A 21,052-nucleotide genomic window follows, 5' to 3' on the forward strand; every position below is an offset into this window, starting at 1 on the left:
TAGGGGAAGCAAAACAGTTGTAATTTTTGTTTATTTTTTATATTTTTTTCTCTTTTGGCTCCATTGTGTGTCCTGCTGCGAGACTCGTCGAGGGCAAGCTCGTCACGTTTAGGTTGCGCTTAGATGTGTGTTCCCCGATTGGCGTCTGCTATTGCGTGTTCTCTATCTCTAATGCTACTCCAACCAGATGCCCAGTAGTAATACTATCTGTTTTGCATGTGTATTGGACGTCTAGTGACTAGGAAAAGCATGTCCTTGAGTGGGCCCACAATGGCTGGCTGCCGGGGAGAACTAAGGCAAGGAAAGGTTTAATTTAGTGAACGTAAACAGCGGCCCGCGCGGGGCTAGGACCGAGAGCAAAAACAGAAACATCTTTTTGTACATACAAAACGAACTGATACGGGGTTTCGCAAAGCGGTGGTGCACCTACTGCCCCCGGCAACGGTGTGTGGCCATCGTCTTTGCGTGGGAAGTGCACTTGAATGCAAGTTGCAAGGGTTCCCGAGGGTGTGTATACTAAATTAATTTCCTATCGTAATGCGTTTTGTACCGAGAGCGATTCTTGTTCTATAATCCTTCATTTTTCTAGTGTAGTTACTGTGAGAGGTTTTTAGTTGGTTGCAAAACAGTACACAAGATGGGTACGCTGAGAATCACGCAGAACGGAGTAGAGAACAGAGAGAGGAGCGTGTGGTGTAAAAGTTTTCGAAATAGTTTGTACCTGCTCAAAACAGAAAAAGGGAAATTGTTCACAAACTCGGTGTGTAAAGGAAGGAAAGAGGAACGATGGATACGACTCCACGTCGTATAAATATTATGGCTAAATGTGCGAGAAGTAAAGTGTAAAAATTACGCATTTATGTTGTTTTTGGAAAGGCATCAATCTAAGCACAGAGGTAGCCGAAGCTGCTCTGCTGCGTATGTAAACTTACAAAGTGTAGGAGCCACGCAAAGAGTCGTAAAATTTCGTTTGGGCTGAAAGTAAAGATGTGTGTTTTATCTAAAGTATCATCCGATCGTGTCTCTTTAAAATACCAAGCCCAAGCCACACGTAAAACTTTTTCTAAATCTTGCATTGGTCACAGGATCTTGTGTAAGGAAATGTCACTTAATTTTCAATTCCCCCAAATCTGCCGAATCCGTTTGTTTGTCAGCTTCCTGTAAGCGAGGTAGCCTTTTGGGCAACGTAGCCGCCTCGCCGAAAGGAATCTGCGCAAATTAGGATAGGCGATTTAATTTCTTATAATCTTAATTCTGATCTTTGGCGAGAGGTTTATGGTGTGTGTGTGTGTGTGTATGTAGTGGGCATCAGTGGATGTGTAGTTACAAACGTTTAAAGTAAAAATTGCCTTATGTACGTAGCAAACAGTTGAATTTAAAGTGTATAAGTGGACAACTATTAGTTTTGGAAACAGTAACAGGATTGGACCCTGAATTGGACAGAAGCACTTCCAGGCGCAGACTGCCGGAATCGTATTAGTTTTTAATTTGTACTGTCCTCTTTTATAAAAGCTTTACAACAGCTTAGAGGGACACTGCGCACTATCGGGTCTTTTGAAATAACAAACTGAAATTCCTCCGCGTAGGATGCAGAACGTTATTATTTTACGTTTAGCTGAAGGTGGCCGAACCGCGAACGAAACGGATCGTCAGCTCCTTTTGTGTGGCCTGTTTTTCAACGCGTATCATTTGTGCCCCCCCGGGGTTTTGGGATTCCCGTGGACAGAAGAAAATAGTAGCTGAGAGGCAATGATGCCTGCAAAAATCAATTATCACGCACCCCGTTCGCGCGGCGAACTATTCTATATGTCGTTTATGTTTCCTATATTTGTAAAGTGGATGAAAGGATTTGTGTATCACACTCACACTGTAACGCGCGATATATATATATCTGCAAATGCACCGGGGGGTCGATGGGGCATAACGCGAGAGGGATCGCCCCGATCGTGCGCTCCTGGGGCCCTCCTGTGTGGACTTGTTGGGAGAGAGATTTTACATTTTTAAACTATGCATATAACAAACTACACAAAACAAAACAAACTAATCCATCAATTTATAGAGAGACTGGCTATTTCGTATTTCATTAGCTTATTGTGTTAAGATTTTTATCGTTTACTTTAAACTTAGATCACAATATTTTCTCAAAGTCAACTGTGTGAACGCGTTTCGTTTTTCCTTCTCGTTCTCTTCGCTTGCGCGGTGTTCAGATTGCTTTACTCTTACCCGTACTACGTAACGTAATTTCTTCGCAGGAGCTAGTTTCCTCCACCCGATGAGCAATCGGTTGTTGTACAGTTTTTTGTTTGTCTAATTTTTACCTGTGTCTGTGTCTGTTTTAGTGATTAGCTTTTCTCTTTTTTACATCTTGTTAATCGCCTGCGCTGTCGCTGGCTTTTTAGTCGTAAGGAAGTATTCGTGATTTTTTTTTCTATTATTCAGTGCACGAGATTACACAGAAACAAACCGATTAATGGGCCAATAGTTTGATGTTGTTCTCGTTCTCTTATATCACGTATCAGCAGTTCTTTTGTTTTAGCCCCTCTCTTTACGCGTGTTTGTGTTTCCACACTTTTATTCCACGTTTTACCCACGCAGCAGCAGCAAACGAAATGATAATTCATTGTACGGAACTATTACAATAAAGAAAAAACTAAGAAAACACTGTAGAACAAAACACCAACCGCCAACAAAAACACTCGACATTCGAAATATGCGAAAGGAATGCGTGCGAGTGGAAAGCAGCAGAGCATAATGATGAATACGTTCTCATTTATAGCATTCATGTTTTATGGTAATTATTCTATCTAATGGTCTACTATCAGTTACAGGAACTGCTTTTTGGAAGTAAATATTGCACATTAGCCATAGCTGTTTAATGACCGTACCGTATTCGTACCGATAATCGTAAACAAAAGCAAACTAGAGAGCTGCGCACAGAGAGAGCTACACACACTATTGCCACGGGCCTATCATTACTACCACAATACTAGCGCACGAAAGAGGGTGATTTTGTGTACAGTTTTCTTCTACGTCAGTATGAATTCAAAGTATGAGCTTCAGGGGCAACAGTAGCAGCGGTAGTACAGGACCGACGTGTGGCTCCCATTTCATCCCTTTTTGATACTTTGTAGAATCACATTCACACACATTGGTGTAGCGATCGGTTTTGTGTTGTTTTCCGCCCTCCTATTTACTATTAGTGACAATATATTGCCTTATGAAAATAATAATAATACACTGGTAACAAGTGGTAACATAATTAAAATTGCATAACTCGATACATGATATATCGTTTTTTTATGATGAGCCAACAACATATGTAAGCATTACTAAAAATGGGTGTAAACGATATCTGTGTGTGCGTCGAGCGGAAGAAGTATATAATTTTAAAACGAATTTGTGGGTTAAAAAGAAACTAACTGGATAAATGTAAAACCTAAACGAGAGCAAAACGGTAGAAGATGAAACAAACATAGAAATACACAACAAATGGAATATAGAAGATGATGATAAAATGGTATACAATACACAGCCACACGTCAATCGCACGTTGTGTGTGTGTGCGGAGGCATCTATGAATATCAAATTAACAACAACGATCGCGGAAAGGCGCGCTGTCATGCACAGTGAAATAAAATCAAAAGAAAAAGCGAAAAATGGTTCACAAAATGAAACACCAGAAGCGAGTTGAGTTGTTTTGTTTTTATTTCCGATTTATCGTTTTCTTTCCAGTTCTGTTTACTTGCTTGACTTGCTTTCTATTTTACTTTTAGAAGTTTTCACAGAATACATCGGAATCGGTATGTTTCAGCGTTCAGTTCAGTTGATGATTCTTCAGTTGGTTTCATGTAAACGATTGGTGGTTTTTTTACCTCATTTCTTCTTTTAATTATGTGTTTTTATTTCAGATTTTCCGCGACCGTCATGAATGTGAACCAGCGCACCAGAGGGGTTGAAATTTTAATCTAAATACTAAGCATTATTACGCAAAATGATAGATTAACTCAGACATCTAATTCGGGCTTTTAGTTTTAGCATTTTTGAGCAACTAACCATAGTGTCAGCAACCTAGAGAGAAAAAGGGGGGTCTAATTTCACCTTACGGATGTTTCGATTGGCAATGCTTTGTGTTGGACATTAGACTACCAGTTTTAGGGCGCATAATGTTGCGCAACTGCGTACAGAGAAACAGCGTTTATTCAACACACTACTTATGCCGATATTTGCTGGGCGAGAAGCATATTTGTCCCTGTTTAACCCCGAACCACAGCTCCCCGAGGTCCTTGTTTCGGGGGGACCCGAATCTACTGATGTATCTGCAACTAATATGTGATCGTAACTAACGAATAGTAACTGTATCTAAGTTTGTATATATCAAGATAATGGCGGGGACCGTACACAGTGTTGGACAAAACAAACCTACCTTTAGCGTTGGCTCCTCCGTGTTTAATCAAGACTACGACGAGTGGAAAGCAAACAAACTACTTAGTGTGTTACAAACTATTTGGTACTCTCTTTGACGTCAGTAGAGCGTAGAAGCATTAGCACGCACACGGGGCATGATCGTCTGATCTGATCGTATTGAATTGGGTGTTTGCGTGTACGGTTTGTAGTGAGTTAGTCGTTACATGGGCAAATAGAGTAGTGTTCAACATGTTCAACAATAATCGTTAAAACACGAGAACCACGAATTGGGGTCGCGAAGAGTCCGGCAATAATCACGCACATTACTCCCGCTGCTGTTGTGGGGGGGGGAGGGCCATACCCATAAATCTATGCGCGCCGGTTCGAGACCATTGCTTAAACGAAACACAACTCAAATTGGTTACGTCCTTTCTGCGATCCGCGCTTTACTTTAATGTGGCCGCCACCCATGGTCGCCGTCGACGCCATTAGACGCCAACACATGCATAAAGCTAGTTAGCTCAGAAAATACTTGTACTCGTTCTTTCTACTCGTCTATTCGTGGTGTACTTCACATGGGACATTTTCTCCCTGGTGCGTATGATTGGCTATATAAAACTGTCTGTGTGTGTGTTTGCGCAGAGTGCACAATATCATTACACTTGCTGTTGGGACCCTGCTTTGCAAAAAGATCCCTTTTTCTTCCCCATAATGGAACCCATCTTCACCATTACGAACCACAAAGCGTTTTGGGGAGAGCCTTTTAAAAAGCTTTTCGTTTGCCCCTAGGATGAGAGGAACTAGGTTGGCTCTCTCTGTAGGACCCAAGAAAAAGGTTTTTGGCACACGAGCAGAGGCTCGGCAATGGCAGCGCATCATACCGAAAATACATATTTGTGATAATACATTTAATATTAGAGTGCGCGCGTAGAGGTATATATATATACATATATATAAATATAATAGAAGAAAACGCAAAAGTGAAATGTTTATTGACAAAACACACAAAGGTAGTGGTTACAGCAACACCCCTTGGGAGGGAACCACACCCATTAAAGGAACAATACTAATCAAAACACTGGCACTAACAAAATGGATAGAGCAACATATTTCGATTCGAATTAACGATTTATTCCCTAGAATCACCAGCCAGTAGAGCGACCCCCCGTTCTTCCCCTTGCCGCGCTTACAACCAGCAGCAGCTCGCCTGTTGGCGATCCTTTGGTCTATCTGTCTGTCCGTTGTGAAGAATAATACCAAATAGTGTACCCAACCACCAATCGACAACCAGTAAACAGACAAAGCTTTTATACAACAAAGAAGAAAACAAAGTGTAGTGTGTGTAGTGTGCATATAATAGAAATGATCGTTTGTATTAAAAAAAAAGTATGAAAAAATTAAAATCAACCAAAAACTATACAACAACATAACTTAACGTTTTGAAGAGTACCTATCGTATGCCTAGCGTATGCCTAGCAGTTGTAGCCGATGTGGCCAGACAGACTTAAAAGGAAACGAGATGTTTCTACCGACATGTCCAAACAAGAGTCCCCGCGGTCCCCGAGGCCGGAGTGTGTTGTACGAACGTTCTCTCCCTTATTGCGCGCTGTTTCGAAGCCGGGTAGCCGGTAGTGGGTAGGGTTGTACTCTGAGTGTGGCTTTAATATGATAACATTACAGCATCTATTTGTAGTCTCTCCAACACCTTGTCTTTGTACCCACTTTACTGTTCTTTGTTGTCCTACGCATTACAGTCGCGTTCTTTGGCTGGCGCGCGGAGACACATTTACCATCCCATCGACTAGAGCAGCATACCGGCGGCGGATCCTTGCCACGCACAAGCACAAAAGTTATAGTATAGAGTTAAGAAGGAAACCATTTGTGAGTCTTCGAATCGACGATCTCTATGAAATGGAAAACAAAAGACGAACGTGGCGTGGTGTGCGTGTAATTCACAAGAATGTTTAGCGCATAGACTAAAGATGTATGCAAATATGAAACAATATATAAATTATATATTTTTGAATGTAAAAAATAAAGAATCAACCACACACAGGTCACTTTGGTGGGCGCGCGCAGAAAAGATCGCTTGTACACAACACATACACACACAACCGAACACAGTAAAAGCATAGTCAGCAAAAATGTGAACAAACGAAACCCAAGTGAACGCGTAGCAACCGGAGAGTAACCACAATCACAGCAGTTGTAGTAGTAGGCCGGAAACGAACACATGAGCACACACACACAGTGAGCCAGGGGGGCCGCCCAAGAACACTAAACAACCCACAAACAACTGACATTGTTAGAGCGACAGATGGGGGAGAGAAATAAATGAAAAAAGATACAAATTATTATAGCAATGCTAATTGCCTCTGCGGGTGTCTATTGGTTCATCATTTCTGTGTCCGAAATTGTTTCACAAATAGCTTACGGGTAAGTTTTCAACTCCTCGATATATACAATAACCCAGGAAAATTTCGCATGCATCCCTAAAACGAACCGGGGATCCCTAGCGAGCCGGGGGGACCACTAGCGTCCGGCGGAATCGTCCGCAAACCAAGCCGTCGCTAAAACGGTCCAAAGTAACAGGGTAGCAGGAGCGCACAGGAGCTAGCTCAAGCTGAGGCTACCGGGCAACGGCAGCGTGACAGAGAACGCAGACACAGTAGCTGCCTATCTCGTGTGCACGCTGCAACGATCACTGTATCTGTCTCGCCCTTCCAACCGGGGGCACGATCGTTTGGTGGGCGTGGCCAAGCGATCCCTTTGCCCCAACGAGCGATCCCCCCAAGAGTGCTGCCGAGAGTTTTCTTTCGCGAATTGAAACGCACAACGCGGGAGATTATTTAATTTTTCCATTTTGGTTTATTTATTCTTTCGGTTTTGCTCCGGTTCTGGTAATCTTTAAATGAAGTAATAAATATCTTATGCTGCGCCGTATCTTACCCTTCCCATCACCTCTCACTCACCGCTCCAACGCGTTTCCTACGCGTTCGTCTCCCTAGCTTGGCTTGCGACTTCTTCAGACGACTGTTTACTACCGTGCCTTCGTATTCGGTTCCCTACGCGGGTTCTCCTATTGTTTTGCGCCCGTCTGACGCCCAGCTAAATCAATAGTGCCCATTTTTCTTTGCTTCATCGCTCTCATCTCAATGAATCTAGTGTAAAAGCTTTAACTTTTGTTTTGTTTTGTTTTTTTTTGTGTTACGTTTGTCCATTTTGTTCATTGCAACTCTAGTTCTGTTGTGTGTGTGTGTATGTGAATGCGCGTATGAGTGTTGTTTCTTCGTTATTTAGATACTCTGTTAGTTTGTTGTTTTTTTGCGTTATTCATTGCCGTTGCGATCACTTTGAAGAAGATCACCTTGCGGCCGCATTGTTTTTTCGTAGTCATTTTCTGTACCTTTTTCGTTCATTCTAACTCGATTATCATGTGTGTGTTGTGTGTATGTGTATGTGTGTGTGTGTGTGTGTTGGAGAACAATTCAATAATGACGATAATCATAATCGGTAATAATGCTGAACAAGGGGGATTGTTAGTTTTCCGTGTTAAAGTTTCTACCATGTTTTTTGACCCCTTGCTTTTTGTTTAACTTCAAACACCCCATTTTTGTATTAATTATTTCATTTGGTTAGCATTTGATTAGTGGCGTTCGTTCAGGCCAAGGCGTTTTCCGCCCTCCCTTTCGAACGACGACTCGTCTGAACTCTTCCTCGATCAATTCTCAAAGTTGTATGGAACTGGAGAGATGGATATTCGCTTGCGCTTCGATGATAAAACTCTGTCGTTTACTCCGTACTCTCCCACTCGGCAGTGCACTTGCCCCTGCAGTTCTGTGTGTGTGGGAAAGTTGAGTTTTTCCATTCGCTTCGTTTTATCTAATAGCGGCTTCCGATGGCTTCTTAGTATCTATGTCCAGTGCGGCTCTAGTTGGTGGTGTTTTTAGTTTGTTGATAGTGTGTAGTAAGTAGTAGGGCTGAACTGTGAACCTTTTGTTGTTGTGTGTTTTAGCGACTGAACGAATGCCCCCGAATCGCATTTTCGCGACCGATTTCAGCCCCAATTTTCTATGCTTTTTTTCGAACTCTACGTTTATGGGGTGCGCGTGTGTGTGTTTGTGAAACTGTTTCGTGATTTTCTTGTTTCGCGTTAGCGTAACTATTCATAATTAATGCTCGCCTAAACGTATCCCCCGCACGGATTCGGTTACCCTATTTACATTTAGAATTATAATCCCCAGTCCCCGGTTTGGTTATTTCTGCCTTAATGTCCTCCGGTTCGAGTTTAACTGATTCAATCACCTTGCCGGCCTGCAAAGTGTGTACTCCCTTTTGCGACGGACACGATTCCGCGCGGACCGGAAGCGGAATCAAGTGGCGCCTTTTTTCCTTACGCCCATTTCGTATTTCATAAAAACTTATAAATTGTACATCCTCTATCTCGCTCGCTTCAGAATACATTGTAATATATTTATTTAATAATTATTTAACGTTATCCGTTCCCTCGCTTCATGCCCCGTCCTCGGCACCTCGGCACCAGTTCCGTCGCTGTTTGGTCGATCGACCGATCGATTAACGCTTCCTACCGACACTCGTATTGTTCGAACTCGTTTGTGGGTTGTGTGTACGATTTTTTGTTTTGTGAATTTTAATATTTTTTATTTTTTTTTGCTTTTAGAAGTTTTAGCCCTTAGTGTACTGTTGTATCTCATTATAGTTCCTATATCTTTCTTAGTTCAGAGTGTGTGCTTTTTATGCTGGGGAGGTTGGGTTTTCTGGAATATGCTTGTCCGGGGGTGTGTGTATTAGGGACTTAAGTTTACTTTTTCGTTTAAAGTGGCCCACTGGCCAGTGGAAATATGGCATCGCGATCAACACAGGTCGGGGAGAACGGAAGCAGGCGGAAACGCAATGCTCATGGTTCGCTGCTTGGCGCGCTTGTTGGGCGTTTCCCTTTCAGCACAACGCAAGGAGGGAGAAATGTAACACTTGAAAACGCTTCTGGCAGTGATTTGAATACGATTTTTGCCGTACATTGTGTGAACAGTGAGGGAACAGTGAGCCCTTAATCTATGCTCCCGAGAAGGCGTGATACGGCAGACATCAACAAAGGGAACGGTGCTCAAAGAATGTGCCGGTACCGTCATACGCCCGAGACGAACACGAAGAAACGGTCCAAAAACAACTTAAATGTTCAAGTGATGCGACCTCGTGTCAAATAACGCTAACGCTTGTGTGAGGACCTCATTTCGAAACCCGTTTCTTAAACACGGTCGATTGGAAATGGGCCAGGTCGCCCGGTCGCCATTGTTACACACTAGGAGGGATACCCTTATTCTAACCCACTACATATTGGGACGACCGCTAGCGGGCTAGCGGTCGCGGTCGAAACGGTATTATTATTTTCGGTTTAGGTAAGTTTTTCTTAAAAACCATTTTGGCAGTGCATCAAAATTACTTTATATATGTACTGTTAATATACTGTTTTCTGTTCGGTTTCGTTCGCGCCGACGCCTGCTGCTGCGCAGTATGACAGATAGTCGACCGGTTTTTGACAGCCAGTGTCACCCGGCGGCTGCGCAGATTGTTTCGAAGGACTCGCCTGGCAGGCCTGGCCTGGCTACTTAACCTCGCTGTGTCGTGTAGTAATTAAGGTAATAATTTTGCAGTGATAGCTATACAGTTGATAAATTTCTACTACTTTCGCTCTCGTTTTCCCTCGCGCTCTCACTGTCTCCAATTATTTCTACCAACACGTTTGCTAGACTCCTCCCGACCGGGCGTATTACACTTTCACCGTTTACATATCTATATTATACTTAGACGGTAAGTAAGAGTTATCCATTATGTGGTATTTAAGGTTTAGTTGTATAAGGTTTGTCTCTAGGTTGTTTTTTTTTTGCTTCTTTATACGTTCTAGGTTCTCTCGTTTTGCTTATCCCCCCAATTATTAAACCGTAGTGTTACGTTGATGTTTTCTGTGTCTGTCAAATTGCTAAGACGTAAGTACAGAAAAATCATTATCTACATGTTTTGACGCTTAAAATATGTTCGTTTGTTATGTTTTTTTTGTTTGTTTGTTTCTTTGCTTCTAGCTGTGTTCCGTTCTGGCAAGCAGGGTCCGCCAACCGGCCCGTCCCGTGTTGTATCTATTTGTCCCATTTTGTTTTCTTTTTACATTGGGCAAACCATGGGATATTGTGTCCACAAATACAGCATCGGCGGCGAAGGGGCAAACGGAACGGGAGTCGGGAAACGAAATCGATAGCCGCGAAAAGCACACACAGCCAACCACGACGGTGACCGTGGCCGGGGCGCGTAACACAGTTCGGCAATTAACCATACAACGGTTCCTTCCACCACGTGCAATTCCATTTGCATTTAACTAGACGGCGTGACGGTAGGTAGGTAGGTGTGTTTACAAACGCAAGGTACCAAACAACTAATTCAGTCAAAGTTCCCTCCGAAACCGCCCGCCGCCGGGCGGTCCGGGAGTAGGTTGAAGGTAAAATCTTTATCAATGTACAGTGCTAGTGTCTTAGTTGCTAGTTCGAGGAGCGAAACAGCCGGAACCGTCGTCCCGTCGTCCGTATAACAAATCTGTGTGTGGTGCGCCGCGCTCGCGCCTCGGCAAGGTCCTTAACACGTACAACAAGCGGGATGACGCCGGCCCGTCCGTCGTCTTGACTAGAGATTTTAAGATCAAATTTCTTACTTAATACGCCCTCCCCCGGAAATGGCATAGAATTCCTTCGTGGCATAGGCGCGTTTCGTCGCTCTCGCAGTGCGACCCCACGACGGACCCACCGCTTACGTACTAGTCGTCTAATTTGTGCATAGACAAAGCTACTCAGTGTGTGTACTGAATAACGGAAACGTTGTAACGGAACGGTACAGAAACCCAAAGCGACGTATTCTCGCGACGTTCCTAGCGCTTCGCTTACCCTAGTGTGTGTTGGGCCCCTAGTGGGCCCCCCCCCTTAACCTACCGCCCCAACATGCCGCATCTTATAGCCTACAGCGCACTCACTCACTTATATTCTAGAGCCCTTTGGGCCTACGCGCCCCAGCCTCGCATCCTGTTGTGCGTCACGCCGCTCCGTTCCGAAGTGAAGTGGTTTACTTGCGCCGCCGGAACCGGTTGTTGCTCTGGTGCTCCTTCTGACGGATGTAGTCGGCGCACTTGCGGGCCCTCGTCCGGACCACCCTCACCAGCCCGTTGATACGCAGCGTGGTGCCTACGTTCCGGCGCCATCCACCCCGCCGTCGCATCACGCCACCGCCGGGCCCGGCACTGCTTCCGCCACCACCGTCGGCGGCGGCGGCGGCATTGGCCTCGGCAAACTCGCTGTCCGCCTCGTTGGTCGCGTTCGCGTAGTACTGCGCCTGGCAGCCGTAGTACTCGTAGCACTGCGGGCAGCTGGGTTGCGGCTGCGGCGACGGCGTCTGCGGTTGGTGCTGGTGGAACTCGCAGTTCTGCTGCTCCTGCTCGCGGACCGCGTTCGAGAAGGCCTGAAAGTAGAGCTGGTTCTGGGCGGTCAGGTTGTAGTGGTAGGATTTGTTGTAGAACTGGCTGGCGGCGGCCGCGGCCGCCGTTTCGGCCCCGGCCGAGATGCTGAACGGGGGCAGCGCCGGGTCGCCCGGTTCCGGACCGGTCGTGACGATCGCTACCGCATCGTGGAGTGGCGGTACTGGTGGCCCCCGGAGCGAAGCGGTCGACAGTGTACGCGCTCCGTCGTCGTAGTAGTTGTTGTTGGAGTGCGGTCTCGGAGTCGTTTGATTGTTGAAGGTGGTCGTCGATGAGCCGCCCGTCGTCGTCGTGAGTCGCCGGAGAGTTGAGGTGGCCGACCGGGAGCCCGTGCTGGGCGGGGCCGTGTTGAGCCGCGACCGGGACGAGGTTCCGGCGCCGCGTGACAGCGTCCCGGCGGTGGTGTTGACCAGCTTGTCGTAGTCCGACGAGATCCCGTGGTGCGCCTCCGGCTGATGGTGGTGATTGATGTTCCGGTACACGGACGAGCCGCCGTAGTTGCCGGCAAAGATGGATGACGTGGACGAGGACGACGTCGGCGAGGCCGGCAGGTTCTGGCTCAGGTTGACCGAGTGGCGGTTCAGGTTCGTCTGCTTCTCGAATCGCTTCAGATCGGGCGAGATGATGCTGTACACCGTGGCCGTCGGGGCGGTTGCGGCCAGTGTCGGCGTGGTTGAGGCCCCTCCGCTCATCGAAGCACCCGGCCCGGCGGTCGTGGTGAACACGTTACGCTGCTTCAGCTCCAGCTGCTTGGCCAGCGAGGCCGACGGGGCGATCGCGTTGTTCAGGCGTTCCTCGCTCTTGCAGAGCGTGCCGCAGGACGCCCGCTTCGAGCCGGTATCCGTGTCGCTGCTCCGGATCAGGTAGTCACAGTTGTCCACACGGCACACGTCGTAGTTACTGTGGTCTAAAAAATGGTTCGTGCAGCAATTCTCGACGATCTCGCTCTCGTGGTGGAAGATGATCGCGTTGCCCTCGTCGCCGTTCTCCGCGCGCCAGATCGAGACCGTCTTGAAGTCGGACGATGCCGACGGGGACGACTTCTTCAGCAGCTCTTCGATCTTGCAGCTAGATGAGGACGCCTGAATCCCGCCGGCTCCCACCGGCTGCTGGCCACCGCTCGGGCCGCCGCCTACCGCCTCGCTCGGCAGGGGTTCCGGCCGACGGCGTCGGATTCTGTTCGGGCTGTACTCGTTGTCGCTGGCCGTCTCGCTGACGTCGGCCCCGCCCGACTCGGTTCCGCTCCGGCCGCGCCCACTACTGGCTGCGTCCACCAGGCTCGACACGGAGCTGATGCGTGACTTGTTCGACTTCGACTCGTCCAGGTGCGCCAGGAAGCTCCATTTGATCTTCGACGGCGACTGAAAGATCTCCGGGATGTTGATGTCCAGATCGTCGAACTCGTAGCTCTCCGTCCGGCCGAGCTCCGACAGCTGGCCAATGTTCTCGATCGTGATCTTGGACGGCGTCAGGACGAGCTGGCTTCCGGCACTCTTCGGTGTGCCGCGTCCTCCACTCCCCGGTCCACCCGACCCAACCTGGTGCAGCAGCTGGCGCTGCGTGGTCGACGTGGTTGTTGTGCTGGTCGTGGTCGTCGTCGAACCACCGTCCGCCGGCCCCCGCTGATCGCTCGACGTTGACTCGACGCCCGTCGAAAGGATCGACTCGTTTAGGCTAGCCACATCCTGCTGGCTGTCGGTATCCGTGGCAAGCACCGCCGCCGGTTGATCTGGCGGCTGCAGAGGCAGCGGCACCAGCCGCTGCTTCTGCTCCTCCCGATCGAGCCGATGCTGGATGGCCGTCTGTGCCTGGATCTGCCGGATGTTCTCGCCACTGATCGAACAGTACGAGTTCTCGCTTTCGTCCGCCGTGTAGTAACTGCACTGGAACCGCGCCGGATTGATGTTGAAGTTCGAGATGGTCGCATTCGACCCACTGTCGGTCCGCCGGCTTACAGCGGCCGGTGACTCCGGATCCGTAAAGCGCTGCGGATGGTGGTGCTGGTGGTGCTGGTAGCTAGCGGCGGCGGCAGCGGCCATCCCGGGTGGCTGCGAGTGGTGCGAACAGCAGCTCATCGGGGTCGTCGTGCCACGCCGCGACCGCGGAGTGCTGCGGCGCGACGCCCCGCTCGACACGGACGGGCGCCGCGAGACACTGCGCTGCGGTGCCGGTGGCACGTGGTGCTGCGGCTGCTGCTGGGTGTGGTCCACTATAAAGTACTGCTGGATCTCGTCGTCATCGTCGGTGGTCGTCAGGTTGCCCCGGCTGCAGTGACAGTTCTCGGCGTACATCGTCGACACCGAGCCGGCCGCGTGCCGCTCGTCCTCGGTGCAGGTGGCCGTCGTGCCGGCCACCTCCTCCTCCTCTTCGTCCTCTTCGCCGGCCGTCACGTCCTCTTCGCCGGCCGTCTCGTCCTCCTCGCGTTGGCACCGCTCTCGCTCCTCGCGTTCTTCGTCCCCGTGCTGGCGATGGTGTGGGCAGTGCGACAGCGACTGCTGCGACGAGTGCCGCCGGTGGCCCCGTGACGGTGGGTGCAGGGCGTGCTGTCGCTGCTGCTGCTGCTGGTGGTGATGGTGGTGGTGGTGGTGATGATGATGGTGACCACCACTCGAGGCCGCACCACTGCTGCCGGTGGTTTCGCTGCGCAGGCTAATCCGGCTACGGCTCAGCGCGTCGGAACGGCCGCGTGGCCGCCGACCGGCCGTGTGTAGACTGACGGTGCTCCCGAGGGTACACCGGTGGTCACAGGGACCGCCCACGCCGCTGCTGCTACCACCATCGCCCTCGCTCGGGGCCGTGCCCGGGTCGAACGCACTAGGAGTCAAGGCGGTGCTCGCCAGTCAAGGCCCTGTGTTCTGGCAGACAGGTACTTGCTGCTGATGACGGTGATGGGGCGCACAGGTGGCAGTTCGATTTTGAGTACCTCTTGCGCCTTCGGAACAACGCTCGGATGCGGCTGCAGCGGGAGAGATGGGGCCGATGGTGCGCCGCCGCCCCGTCGGAAAGCGGTAACAGAGACAAAAACCATTAATTGACCGGGTAGCGGGGCAGGGTTGCCGAAGGGATGGCGGTCGGGCTAGACCGGCCACTACTACTTTGGGCAAGGCTGGGCCTAAGGCTGCCAAAGGCGATACAAGCGGAACGGGTTTAGGGGGAACAGGGAGGAGAAAGAGAACAGAGAGAAAGACATTCCATGAGAGGGCTACGGTTCGTGTCTCGGCTAAAAGTGAACGGAATAACTCGAATCTATGTCAAAAACGAACTAAATCGAATGAATGCGCGCGAAGAAGACGAAGAAAAGGCATTCCGAAAGCGCGCTCTACAGCGAGGAGCACTAGAATTCCGCATGCAAAAGGAAGGACCGGACCGGACCGGAAAACGGAGACCGGCAATCCGGGAATCCGGATCGGCTCTGCGCGCTGATCAACAACAACACTACGATACGGTCATGCAGAGAATGAGTTCAGGCAATGGTCACCCCCGATTCGAGGGTGTTCGAGTATGAGGAGTTTACCAGTGTGTTGCGTTGTTGTTGTTGCGTGTTGTGTCGTTCGATCTATTGGCGGGGAATGGCGTCACTTCACCTGCTAAGCCGTGTTCGGATCGCGTGGACACGTTTCGTCAACAGCGTATTAACTATTTTTGCCTTGCTGTTCCCCGGGTTCGAGTTTCTTCCTGTAACTTTTCAGCTCCGGTTCAACACCGGTTTACCGGTTCGTTCGCTGCGCTGCTCCTGCTGGTGTTCGCTAACTTTATTCATGTTCATCTTGAAGCATTTATCTCCGTTCCGTTCCGGCGTTCGTCGCATGAATTTTCAATTGGACACCGGGCGACCAAAAATGGAGTTTTCCCTGCGATTCCGGGGCGGGGTCCGGTGCGGTCCCTTATCTACGTCGGACGGAACTTTACTACTCATTAAAATTTATGTAGCCGAGGCAACCGGGGTACCGTGGCCCACTTTCGGCCCGGGCAGCGGGCAGAAGGAGGATTAAATTTTATCATTCGCCCGCCCGCCCGCGGTCGTCCCGCGCCATCAGTCGCCATCATTCATTTTTCCGGAGCCAACGGAACGGATCGGCTGCGCCAATTTATTATGGATGAAACATTACGGGGGATCCCGTCCCCGTCCTTGACCCGTCCCGCGGCGAGGCGACCAAAATTATGCTCGCCACATCTTCTGCGCCCGGGACTGGATAATGTAAATGCATGAATAAATTGCACATAAATTTGGCACACACACACCCGAAAGTGTGCTTTATGCATCGATATCATCGGCCACGGCTGGGGGGGCCGAAACGATTAGCCAAGGCACGGAACCCCGGACAGTACCCGGGTTCCCACCGTTCAAAGCTGTTCCCACACACGATGTTGGGGTTTAAATTTAAAATCCCCTAAAAATCAATCCACTTCTTGCCGCGCCTTCGTTGGCCTGTTGCGCCTTCAATTTGGCCCCATGGCAGGCGGCCGCATTAGGGTCGAATGTGTCGCCGAGGGCTCCTTGGAAACGATGGCGACGATTTGCATTTTTATCTTCGTTACGCGGTCTAAGTACCGTCCTGTAAGGCGACTACAACGGTGAATCGATCAACGGGGAATGGGACCGACCGTGACAGTTACTGACGGCCTTGGGCACCGTTGGGATTACTTTTTATCGCCCCCCATTTATCGGAAGGACACCAATTGGACTCGTGTTGATGGGGCGCAGGTTGTTGCGTTCGCTTAATTTTTGTGGCCCACCAAATGGGGCCCACCACCCCGGGACTCACTCTCTCTCTAATTAAGATCGCATCATTAAGATCCGCTCCGATACTTCGGCCTGAGTGATGTTTGTGGAGTGTGTGGTCTCTGTTTCTGTGTGTGTGTGAAATTGTTATCTGTTCGCTCGAGCTGCAGCTCGGCTAGGCACGGCGCGGCGAGTCCACCTCCGGCAACGGCCATAGAGAGTTGTTAGGAGGAGGAAACGGAGGATGCCGAGGAACGAAAGCGAAACAGGTTCCGGGGGGGCCGATGGCCCCATGCCCTTATCCCTGCCCAGCGCAATCGTCACAGAGACACGACACGCACAACGACCGTGGATCGATCGAGAACGTTACTTGGTTCTTTTCGTGGTCCGCGGCTCTCGCTTGGACTGATCCTTGTTCGCTGAAACATTGAATATTTAATAACAAGACACACACGCACACGAACACACGCGGTCACACGGCGGATGGTACTGTGGTGGCCCCTGGGGGTGGGGGCTCTCTCTGAGGCACCACGTGTTCAAAGCGTAGGGGTCAAATAGCGTAACTCAAACAGTACCTGATGTCTGCAAGACGCGGTTTGAGAAAGTCGACGCCAGGACTCTCGACTCGACGAGGAAAGCAACGAAGGAAGCTACTAGAGAAGAAGCCCTGAGTGAAGGGGAAAACGGCCGAAAGAGGGCGCCACATTTTTAGGGACCTGCCAGGAAACGGAATAGAAGAGAGAGAAAGAAAGAGAGAGAGAGACAGAGCGTTAGAAAGAGAGCGAAAGAAAGGAAGCGCTCCAAGTCGAGGTTAGGAAGGGCTCCCGAGAAGAGTTCGTTTCGAAAGTAAAAGAGTAGGCTCAGATCGCTCAGATTGTGACAGGTAATGTGGAACACATTGACAGGTTCGGTGGGGGGGGATTTCTCTTCAAGGCCACAGTACCATCCGCCCCGCGCGCGCCCCGCAAATCGAACGCTACTCAAAAAACGGATCTTTTTACGATTTGCGTGTGCTGTACCTGTGGAAACGATCCGTCCGTGGGCCGAGTGACGTCGAAAGCTGTCCCGCACCGGAATGCCGCCGGTGCCACCAGCAGTGCCTCCACCACCGCCACCACCGCCGGCATGCCTGTGGCAGGGCGCCGGTGCCGGCGGGTGGCCGGAGTAGCCGTAACTGGCATTGTTACTGGTGCTCCCGTGGTGCGCTCCGGAGGATCTGCCGCCGCCGCCGCCGCCGCTGATGCGCGCCCGCCGCATCGGCATCGGCGAACAGTTGGTGCTGATGGCAACGGTCGTGCCCGCCATCTTCGTCGTCGTCGTACCGTAGTTCGCCGGTGCCCCGTAACCGCCCAGCCCGTACGACGGACCGAGCAGGTTGCTGTGGTCACTGAGCGGGTAAGGACCCATCTCGCCGTCGAGCGGATACGGGCCCATCTCGCCGTCGAGCGGATAAGGGCCCATTTCGCCGTCGAGCGGATAAGGGCCCATCTCACCGTCCATCGTGGCCGACCCGTATCCGATGGTGCCCCGATCGCTCAGCGGATACGGGCCCATCTCACCGTCGAGCATCGCGGACCCAAACACTGAGGAGCCGCAGCAGCAGCAGCATGATCGACGAGTACAGGAACGAGACGAGTTCAAGTGAAACGCAACGCAACGCGAAGGACCCCTCCAGTGCTTGTGGGGGTGGTTTTGGGTGAAAGGGTGACAGTGAGCGAGAGCGCGGGTGAAGGTCGTACCGTGCCCCGTGACGTGGCGTGCCGTGTGACTGGACGGCACCTACTACGGTGGTGTGGTTTGCGCTTTGCGCCAAACACTACGGAAGAGCCAGAAGCCGGCCAGGGCGCCGCCGCGCGCTGCGCTGGCCGCCGGCCGGGTGTGGGACCGTCTGTCGGTGGGTCGGCGAGCGCCTGGCCCGGCGGAAGCGGAAGGTCTGCTAAGCGGACTGCGTGGAACAAGCTGAGCCGCCGTGTGCCGTGCGCCATTTGGCTCTGCCGAGCTCAAGGTGCTGACTCAGCTGTAGGCAAAACTCTAGTGACTAGTGTGTGTGTGTGGGTGTGTACGTGTGTGTGTTTGCGTGTTGTGGGTGTGTCCCGTGGCTTATCGTCGGTATCGGTGCAGTACTGAGCTTGCACGGATTGGCGAACGGAGCGTGGCGGTGAGTGATCGAGTGTCAGGAAGAGACAGAGAGCAAAAGAGTCCTAGATAGAGAGCATTTAAGGATGGTGGTGAAGCATTTGCGAGAGTCTCTTGGTTAAGTGGGCCAGCATTGGCATTTCTAGTGTCGCAGTGTGGTTGGTTTGTTTGTTCTACGGTTTAAACTACGTTTGTTGTACTTTTCGGAAGTATTAGCGGTGTTTTGTACAACTTTGTGTCTATTTACATTATTTGCTTAAAACTATTGAACTTATTTAATCGATTCGTCGAATAAATGATTTGCTAATCTACTATGACAATGGAAGAAACAAATGTCACGTTACGTTAAGTTACTACGGTAACGCTAACGGCGTTACTCTGCTAACGGGTATAAACATCTGACGTATACTAAGTACGTAGTAAACAAAGAAATAAACTGCAGAGAAATATAAAGAAGAAATACTGCAGATTATTTAACTTAAAATTCGAAAAAGTTTTACTGTTTTGTGTTCTTTTAAGTTCTTCTTCTTAATAAAATAAAAGTGAAACGGTATCCGCACATTTTCTAGTTATCAATCGCACAGGTTCTAGTTATCAATCTAGTTGGCCTGGCGTTAGAAGCAAAAAACCGAACATCGAATTTCACAGGGCCGGTAATAAAGGGTATAAAGTATTTAGAGTTTGATAGATTATTGAAAAGACATTGTAAAAGCGTCTTTTACGAGAACACAGCTTCATAAATTTCGTTAGGTTTCGCTGCTTTTGTTTTGTTACTCATTTAAATTGGTGGTGAATTCTTTCAATTTCTGGTAAAATTGTTTTCTTCGTTCAACTTCGAACTTTACTGCTTTCTTTATAGACCTTGAACACGATGCTCTTTCTTATTGATTTTAGGCAAGCCTCGTACTGTTGGTGAATCAACTTCAAAACATAGACCTTGCTGAACATTTAGATGACGCACAATTGAATATTTCAAGCAATAAGAAAGGCTCTGCTTGTGAAAGGTTATCCATTTGTTAAACGTTAACCAAATCAAAGTGCTACAATGGCGAACGGAGTATGGTTCTACGATCTACAAAATCACACATTAAACAACGTAACAAACATACGACACATGCACGGAACGAGATTTAAAGAGACAACGTAAGTTAGTATAATGGAAGATGAAGTTAGTTATAATAACCAACGAAGCCAACATAAAGCCAAGCCAGCGGCAATAATAATGACAAGTGCGATGCGAAATTCAGCTCAATTGGCACTTATCCCTTTCTGGGGTGTGGCAAGTCGGTCGGTCGTTTGCAGGGGCCCGGGGCCCCAGAAACACCTGCCAACAAAAACATCTCACGGGCAGTTTCGTTTTTACGCCGTGCTCTTCTTCCCCGCTGCGTTATGTTGATTGAGTTGTGTGAGCGACTTTTTGTGAATTGCCAACGAGAGGCCAAAAAAGAACCTGCCACAGCCAAGGACGTGGCAGGCTCTGCGAAGCGAAAGAATGGCACCATTTCGCCCACCAGCCAGCCAGCGCAGAAAGCGCACCCGATATAGAGACATCCGGATGCTGGTGGTGGTGGTGCCGGCGACACCCCGCGAGAGTGGGAAATATTGCTGGCGGCGTGATTTAATGCCCCGGCCCTCCGGTTGTGGCCGGCCGGCAGGCCGGGGCCGCCTGCCCGGGTGCGACACAATCTCCGGAGCATCAAAGATGATGCCGCCAACGGTGTGTGTGTGTGTGTGATGATAAATGATGAAAATGTTGCGCCTGTAAATGACAACCTGCGGCCAGGGAACGGCCAGGTGTCGGAGGCGCATGGGAAAGGGAAAAAGGATTCACCGGGACCGTGCGCTCGAAGCTTTTTCGGTCCCATTTGTCACTCTCGGGGTCTCTTTCTCGCTCGCGGTGTTTGCGCTTTCCGGCGCTTGCGGCCCCATAATGAGGATCACGCGCAAAGAGTGCGAGCGGAAGCCCTCCAAAAAGGAGTCGTCCCGGGTCCGGGTGTGTGTGTGTGTGCCGGGCGCGCCAGGGGATGTGTGTCGCCGGAGTGACGGTTGTCGCTGGAGAGTGTTGATTTAAATCTTCCACTTACGAACATGAAAGTCATGTTTTTCGTCTTCGGGTCTTGCGACAAACGTTGCGGCGCACGGCGCAAAGATAAGTGCCAGGTGTGCGTGTGTGTGTGTGTGTGCGGGTGGAGCGCAGGGTCGGCCGCTGGTGGGTGGCGGTGTGTAGGTTTAAGTACACGATTTAACACGTTGTATTT

At 49.9% G+C, this 21,052-nt stretch overlaps 2 protein-coding genes across 3 annotated transcripts in view; both read right to left on the bottom strand.

Annotated features, from left to right (window-relative positions):
• Positions 1–11,526: 11,526 nt before the first annotated feature.
• LOC128279142 (uncharacterized) lies at positions 11,527–14,714 on the bottom strand. The gene is made up of 3 exons (XM_053017861.1): positions 14,695–14,714; positions 14,541–14,647; positions 11,527–14,498 (listed from the first exon to the last, which is right to left on the bottom strand). The coding sequence occupies exons 1-3, from the start codon at positions 14,712–14,714 to the stop codon at positions 11,527–11,529; spliced, it is 3,099 nt and encodes a 1,032-aa protein (XP_052873821.1).
• Positions 14,715–14,775: 61 nt separating this feature from the next.
• LOC128268705 (glucose transporter type 1) overlaps positions 14,776–21,052 on the bottom strand; it is a 43,730-nt gene continuing 37,453 nt past the window's right edge. Inside the window, exons 16-17 of one of the 2 annotated variants that reach the window (XM_053005897.1) lie at positions 17,678–18,241; positions 14,776–14,891 (exon numbers count right to left, since the gene is read on the bottom strand). In XM_053005897.1, the coding sequence (XP_052861857.1) occupies positions 14,776–14,891; positions 17,678–18,241 (680 nt within the window). The remainder of the gene's footprint in view (positions 14,892–17,677; positions 18,242–21,052) is intronic. The other variant, XM_053005898.1, reaches the window with a different exon arrangement.

The sequence above is a fragment of the Anopheles cruzii genome, chromosome 2 (assembly GCF_943734635.1).
Source record: "Anopheles cruzii chromosome 2, idAnoCruzAS_RS32_06, whole genome shotgun sequence".
NCBI lineage: Eukaryota > Metazoa > Arthropoda > Insecta > Diptera > Culicidae > Anopheles > Anopheles cruzii.